The sequence below is a fragment of the Chrysemys picta genome, chromosome 1, assembly GCF_011386835.1.
Source record: "Chrysemys picta bellii isolate R12L10 chromosome 1, ASM1138683v2, whole genome shotgun sequence".
Classification (NCBI taxonomy): domain Eukaryota; kingdom Metazoa; phylum Chordata; order Testudines; family Emydidae; genus Chrysemys; species Chrysemys picta.
The window spans coordinates 31,449,600-31,457,442 of NC_088791.1; the positions used below are offsets into that span (position 1 = coordinate 31,449,600).

Genomic DNA, 7,843 nt, shown 5'->3' on the forward strand with positions numbered 1-7,843 from the left:
TTCTCAACCTGCAGGCTGCATGTGGACCAATTAGCACACACCTGCAGCCCAGCTGTGTGCTAAAGGCCCCATGGCCTGCACAGCAGGTTCCGGGAAGGGCCCGGGGTCCCGGCTGCCCAGCCTGGTGGGATCCAGGGCCCCAGCAGCCCAGCCCTGCGCAGCAGGGTCTGGGCTGCCTCGCAGACCCAGGACTCCAGTTTGTTGGAGGGGTTTCTGGGCAGTGGGGGCAGCCCACAATGATAAATAGGTTGAGAACCACTGCTCTAAAGTTTTACACTGTTCTGTTTTTTGAGTGTAGTTATGTTAAAAAAAAAATCAACATTTGTAAGTTGCACTTTCACAATAGTGATTGCACTGCAGTACTTACCTCAGGTGAAGTGAAAAATACCATTTCTTTTGTTTGTTTTTACAGTGAGAATATTTGTAATCTAAAATAATAAAATAAAGTGAACACTGTACACTTTGTATTCTGTGTTGTAATTGAAATAAATATTTGAAAATGTAGAAAAACATCCAAAAATATTTGTAATAAATTTAAATTGGTATTCTATTATTGTTTTACAGTGGTATTAAAATTGTGATTAATCGCAACTATTTTTAATCAAGTTTGTTTTGCAATAATCACTTGCATTAACTGTGATTGACAGACCTAATTTTTATATTATATGATATGTTTGCGTGTGCACAATGGTATATATGATGTATAATGTATCTTTTTATTTTATTTTAGTTTGTGCCATTCCGGGATTACATTGACAGAAGTGGAAACCATATATTGAGCATGGCCAGACTTGCTAAAGATGTCTTAGCTGAGATCCCAGACCAGTTTCTCTCTTACATGAGGGTCAGAGGAATCAAGCCATCACCTGCACCACCTCCATACACCCCCCCTCTTCATGTGTTACAGACTCAGATATGACTACTCCAAAATGGTTAACACTTGCCACAAACCATGTAGAGCTACTGAGTCAGTGCTTCAGTACTGGTGCACTTTAAAGAACCAGTGAATCGAGACTGTTGTCTGTCTGGATGAAGTAGTAGCTTGTGATAGGTTTTTGGATCGAAACAAATTCTCTTCATATACCAAAATTCTCAATATGGTTGCATGAGCAACTGAAAAGCTTTTAAACGCTATTCTCTTCAAGTCTTATTTTTTTCTGACTGAAAAAGCTACTTTTTCATTTATTTGTTGGGAGAAAGCACAAGTCACAGTTTCAACTCAGAAGATATTGTTCTCCCTGACTACCGTGTGTATATAAATATATAGGAATGCAATTCCTCTGTATCAATGTTTACATGTTACTACTTTTTAAATTTCAATACTTTTATAAATATTCTTAAGAATAAGAGTTTGGAATATTGAATCATGTGTCTTCTAACTTACAATAGTTATAGCCACAGGAGAAGCAATATCTCTTTGAATGATTGTCCAGACAAATAAAAGTGCAGAACTAAAGAAAAAGAGGACAAATACATTCATATTTCTCAATAATTGAATTGCTTCACGTAAGTGCTTAGTAGTCAATTCATCTGTCAAAATTTAAAACCGTATTTGAGAATAAAATCTGGAGATGTGAATACTGTAACTGTATTTGACTTACTAATAAAGCTAAGCCTCAGGAAGGGGGTTATGTATTTTTCAGAGATACTCCAATTTCTAAATTTATGTAAGTTTACATTTTTTAAAATAGGTTTTGCTGGCTGACTAGAACTTGCATACTAAACGTAATTAAAGAAGAATTACCTCAAGTCCCATAGCTGACTTACTTAACTTAGTAGAATCATCTCATACTTTGCTTAATAGCATTAGCACTTTTGCATCTTAAAACTATTTTCAAGTGATTACAACGGACTTTTTATAATGAACCGTTTTAATGCCCATTTAAAATGTAAAGTTGTCACCTATTGTCTAGATTGCCCATTCAAAGGGATGCTGGCTCTTAATATTTGGATTCAATTGTTGTCATCTAATCACATTGCTATTCGAAGTGCACAGATGCTAATATTTCATGAATTAACTGATTTTAAAATTGCACAGCCATATTGCTTTGTGCACAATAGTTTTGTGTATTTAACAACCCAACATTTTACTATATGCCTGTTCGTATCTAATTATAAAATGTTTTGCATGTACAGTTTTTACAAGAAATTCACAGTATTGTGAGTATATGTGTCAAAGATACATTATATTTAGAATAAATGGCCTTAAATCTCACAAAATTCCTGGAAATGATTGTGAATTGCCTTCAAATTCTGTTAAGACTGAAAAATGTTTTATTTTTTGTGTCATCATTGTAACTACCTAGTAATGTGACTTTGTTTTCTTTACATATAACTGGTTTATTACTTTGTTTCTTACTTCTATATGTTGTACTATACAGTATCAAGGTAAGGCACATTTTTTAAGCATGAAAAGAGATTTTTTTTCAGAAAAACATATTTGCAGTATCAATGACCTATAACTATGTAAGTGCAGAATCTTCCATTTTGAAATATATTAAAACTTAAAATTAATATCTCACATTGTATATTACTTTTTTCAGATAACTATTCTGTCATAACAAGGACTTTTTTATAAGAACAAATATTATTTTAACTTTATTTCAAACCAGTTTTTACATAAGAATGAAGTTACATTTTTTCACAAAAATGTGTGATTTTTAATGGGCTTGTGTTGCGTGAATGAAATTTAATATCTGGCAACTACTGCTATTAAGGAGAGAACTTCATAAAAACTATGTATCAATCTACATTGTTGTTTTCCCTTCTATGCTCTAAATTAATTTTAAACATGCCATAATTTCTTTATAGGATGTTTTTAAACATTGTATCAATAAGCACTTCACAAGTAATTAAAGCAAATTAATATTATACAATGGTGCACCTCTGTTCCAACGTGATAGCTAAGTCTCTGTTATTACACTTGTAAACCTGTTGTAATGGTCAACAGGTTTAACAGCTTTTTCAGTCTCCAGCCCAAGTCACAGGTTGCCATTCTTCTATCCTCTGCTCCTGTAATCATTTAGTTCTCTTTATATTTTTGATTCGGCAGATATCAGACTGTCTCCAGAAAGAAAGAGGTTTATGAAGGCTATTAAATATCTTAGACCTGACTCAGATAACACTTTATAAATGCAAAGCATAGTGTTTAAAGCTAATTTGATTCTTTATGTTTGCAGTATGACAGTTTTGAGATAGGTATATAACCAAAACAATTTTTCCCACAACATACACATCCATTACATCTGCACTATTTGATGTTTATGTATGACTGTATTGATCTTATCTAGCTACTAGTGATTTATAAATCAAACAAATATGAAAAGTAAAATAAAAAATAATGAATAGACGCAGTACCATCTCCCTAGTGACAAAAAGGAGTTCAGGTTGGCAATATTCCCTAGATCATTGGTGGGCAACCTGCTGGCCGCCACTTCCCACAGCTCCCATTGGCCGGGAATGGTGAACCGTGGCCACTGGGAGCTGCGGGCAGCCATATAAATGTAAACAAACTGGTGGCCCACCAGCGGATTACCCTGATGGCCACTGCCCTAGATGATTGATATCTTAGCTACAGAATTGGTGTGCATTTTTTAGATAAAGTGGAGGCAGTCATAATCTCTGCCTCCTTATTAAAAGAGATGAGACATTAGGATCCAGATTCACAAGAGGACTTAGATGCCTTACTGCCACTATAGGCACACGAATCCCAGAATCAGTCCCCGCTGGTATTCAAAAAAACCCTGCTCAGATGCTGCCAAAGCCTGTAGGAGCCAAACTCGTTCTGTCTAAATTTTTGCAGTAAAAGTTCCTTAGGTACTTAGTTTCTGCTGCTGTACATGCACACAGCAGCCTCACCATCGGCATCCAGACACCTAAACCCCAGAGCAATGCACAAACAAGGAGAAGATAGGCATTCCTCCTACTAACTCACCTGCAGGGCCCAAACTGGTAAGCAGGCTCAAAGCAGGTTAGCTATACTTGGTCCTGCCTCAGCACAGGGAGATGGACCTGATGACCTCTCAAGGCCCCTTCCTACCCTACATTTCTAGGATTCAGTGAAATAGAGTAGATCAATGTGCTCAAATAAAAATTAGGGGGAAAAAATCTCTATTTGATAGTTTTAGATCAATTTTAATTCAATTGAATTTATAAAAGCACTTGAGGCTTTCCAGGCACTCGCTAAATTTTTGTGTTCTCTCCAAGTGTATGTCAACCCTGGGAGCTTATCCAACAATGGCAAAATGAAAGGAAGCACAAGCAGCAGAAAAGTCAAAGAGACACAAAGTGAGAGGGACTGAAAAACAAGTGGGGGAAAAAAATTACCAAAAAACCCCAATCCTGACTGAAATAGGATACAGAGGGTTTTTTTCTTTTTTATGAAAGAGGAGCATGTTGTTTTTGGCCCATTAGTACTGTGATCCCTCTTTTGTACTTTCTGCACTGATCAGTCTGCTAGTGATTACTTTGTGTTTAGCATCTTTCTCTCTCTTCTTTATAGGCAATGTGGCCCTTCAACTTGACTGCTTTTTTTTTTTTAAATCGGTCCTGAGTCAGAGGGGACAGTTGTTACTTATTTTTTGAGAATTCAGTTTTTAATTAATTCACAAATACACAGTTGATTTTACTCCCTTCCTGAGGTTTGGCTTTTGGGAAGTTAAATAATAATCCTGGAACATGAGTGAATCTGTTTTACATCTTAGATGTCTATACACAAATGCAAGGAGTATGTGGAATAAACAGGAAGAACTGAAGGTATTAGTACATAAGTTAAATTATGATTTAATTGGTATCACAGAGACTTGGTGGGATAAATCTCATGACTGGAATATTGGTATAAAGGGGTATAGCTTGTTCAGGAATGACAGGCACAGAAAAAAAGGAGGTGTTGCATTATACATCGAGATACACTTGTTTTGAAGTCCAGAAGGAGATGAGAGACAGATCAGTTGAAAGATAACAATACAAGTGGAAAAAATAGTGGATATGTCACGGTAGGGGTGTACTATAGACCACCAAATCAGGAAGGGAAGGTGGGTGAGGCATTTCTAAAACAGATGATAAAAATATCCAAGTCATAAGACATGGTAGTAATGGGGGACTTTGACTACCCAGAAATCTGCTGAAAAAAGTAATACAGCAAAACACAGAATTTCCAGTAAGTTCTTGGAATGTATTGGGGATAATTTTTTGTTTCAGAAAGTGGAGGAAGTAATTAGGGGACAGCCATTTTAGACTTGCTTCTGACCAACAGGGAGGAATTAGTTGGGAATCTGAAGGTGGAAGGCAATTTAGGGTAAAGCATCATGAAATTAAAGATTTCATGATTCTAAGGAAGGGAAGGAGCAAGAGCAGCAGAAAAAGGACAATGAACTTCAAAAAAGACCAACAAACTCAGGGAACTGGTAAGATCCCATGGGAAGAAAATCTTGAGACAAAGGAATTCAGGGGAGCTAGCAGTTTCTCAAAGATACAATATCAAATGCACAACTGCCAACTATTCTAATGTGAAGCACAGATAGGAAGACTAGTAAGAGACAAATACAGTTCTTCTTCGAGAGATGTCCCTGTGGGTGCTCCACTCTAGGTGTTGGTGCGTCCCTGCGCCTTCACTCGGAGACTTTTCGTAGCAGTACTCGTACTGGCCACACATGCGCAGAGGCTGCCCCCCGCAGTGAGTCTAGGATAATAGTGCGCATGCGTGGCCAATCTCCTCAGTTCCTTCTCTACCGTCCCCGGCCTGAGACGGAGCTCAGCAGACTCGTTAGGAAATCTCTCTTCCTCCTTCTTCCCTCGAGAGGTCCAGAGCACCATTGAAGATCTTCCCTTCGATGGGGAAAAACTTTTTGCCTCCACCACAAACAACATGCTGCATTCGATGAAGGACGCAAGAGCAACCCTCCGGTCCCTAGGCCTCCAGCCACCTGCGACCAGAAGACGACAATATAGATATCAACCTTATCACCGACCACGCTACCCCACATTTTCACAACACTCTTATAGACCACAGGAACAACAACAGCAACAACATCGCCAAAGACCAAGATTCCAGCGTCGTCGTCCTAATTCTACAGGGGCGCTGCAACCCCCTCCAACTAATAGGCAGATTTGAAGCATTGGTCGAGGGTTTAGAAAACAGCATTCCCACTTCAGCCGGCACACCTATCTTTGGACACCGCCTACGACCATTCTCTCATCAATGGCAGAAAATTACATCCGACAAATGGGTCATAGAGGTAGTTACAATTGGATACGCCATCCCCTTCCTCTCCCTCCCTCCCACCCACCCACCCTCCCCGTCCCTCTTCAGGGACCCATCTCACGAGCAACTACTCTTCCAAGAAGTGCAGCATCTCCTTCAACTGGGAGCAGTAGAAACTGTGCCAGAACGACACAGAGGGAAGGGTTTTTACTCCCATTATTACTTAACAGAGAAGAAAAATGGGGGATGGCGACCAATCCTCGACCTCAGGCGGCTCAACAAATTTGTCAAAAAGCAAAAGTTCAAGATGGTCACTCTCACCACTATAATCCCAGCGCTGGAGCAGGGCGACTGGTTTTCAGCCTTCGACCTACAGGATACCTATTTTCATGTGACTATACACCCGTCCCACAGACGATTTCTACGCTTTACTCTCGGCTCCACACATTTCCAATACAGGGTTCTCCCTTTCGGACTGTCCATGGCCCCCCGTGTTTTTTCCAAGATCCTAGCCGTAGTTACAGCCTACCTCAGAAAACAAGGGGTCGTAATATTTCCTTACCTAGACGATTGCCTCCTCAAAGCTTCAACGTTCGACGAAGCTCTCCGATCCATACGGCTTACCATCGATTGTTTCCTATCTTTAGGCCTGCAAGTAAACAAAACCAAATCCACATTATACCCCACCCAACATTGGAGTTCATAGGGGCATACCTCGACTCCCGGACGGGGTTGGCATCTCTCCCACCAGCCCGCTTCAATTCTATAAGTCAACTAGCCACAAGGATTCGCAACAGTCCCCAGGTGGCTGTCCGGGACTGCCTACAAATACTAGGTCACATGGCCTCGTGCACCTCCATCGTTCAAAATGCACGTCTATATATGAGGTGCTTCCAAGCGTGGTTGGCCACGGTGTACAGACCGAATGTGCACCCTCTAAACAAGACTCTCTCCATACCTGCCCGAGTCAAAGATTCTCTACAGTGGTGGACAATTCACTCCAACCTCTGCTCTGGAGTCCCCTTTCTTCAGCAGGCTCCATCCCTCATACTGACGACCGATGCATCTCTGACAGGATGGGGTGCACACATGTCTCACCACACAGCCCAGGGGCTTTGGTCTTCAACCGAGACCTCTCTCCATATAAATGTCCTAGAACTTCGAGCCATTCGCAATGCGTGCCGTCAATTCCTACCACTGATCAAGAACCAACACGTACGCATAATGACAGACAATATTGCATGCATGTTCTACGTGAACAGGCAGGGGGGAGCTCGATCCCAGTCTCTGTGCACAGAGGCTATGAAACTCTGGAACTGGTGCATTGTGAACAACATCCGGGTATCAGCGGCCTACCTTCCTGGAGTGATGAATACCACAGCGGACGAACTAAGCAGACGTTTCCCGTGGGATCATGAATGAGAATTAAACGAGCACACCATTCGCAACATATTCCGCATTTGGGGCTACCCAGCACTAGACCTCTTTGCAACTGCAAAAAACAAGAAATGTCCCAATTTTTGCTCCAGAGCAGGGCTAGGCAAACATTCCCTGGGAGACGCATTCATGATCCCATGGCACCAAAACTTACTGTATGCGTTTCCCCCGATACCGGTTCTGAACAGGGTCCTGATAAAAATA

At 40.5% G+C, this 7,843-nt stretch overlaps 1 protein-coding gene across 11 annotated transcripts in view; it reads left to right on the forward strand.

Moving 5' to 3' along the window:
- CPNE8 (copine 8) overlaps positions 1 to 2,521 on the forward strand; it is a 276,759-nt gene extending 274,238 nt beyond the window's left edge. For all 11 annotated transcript variants that reach the window (XR_010589758.1, XM_005286837.5, XM_042848628.2 and 8 more), the window contains one exon: positions 731 to 2,521. Coding sequence is in view for 10 of the 11 variants with exons in the window: in XM_005286837.5 (XP_005286894.1) it covers positions 731 to 919 (189 nt within the window). In the remaining variant the exon portion in view is untranslated. The remainder of the gene's footprint in view (positions 1 to 730) is intronic.
- Positions 2,522 to 7,843: the final 5,322 nt, after the last annotated feature.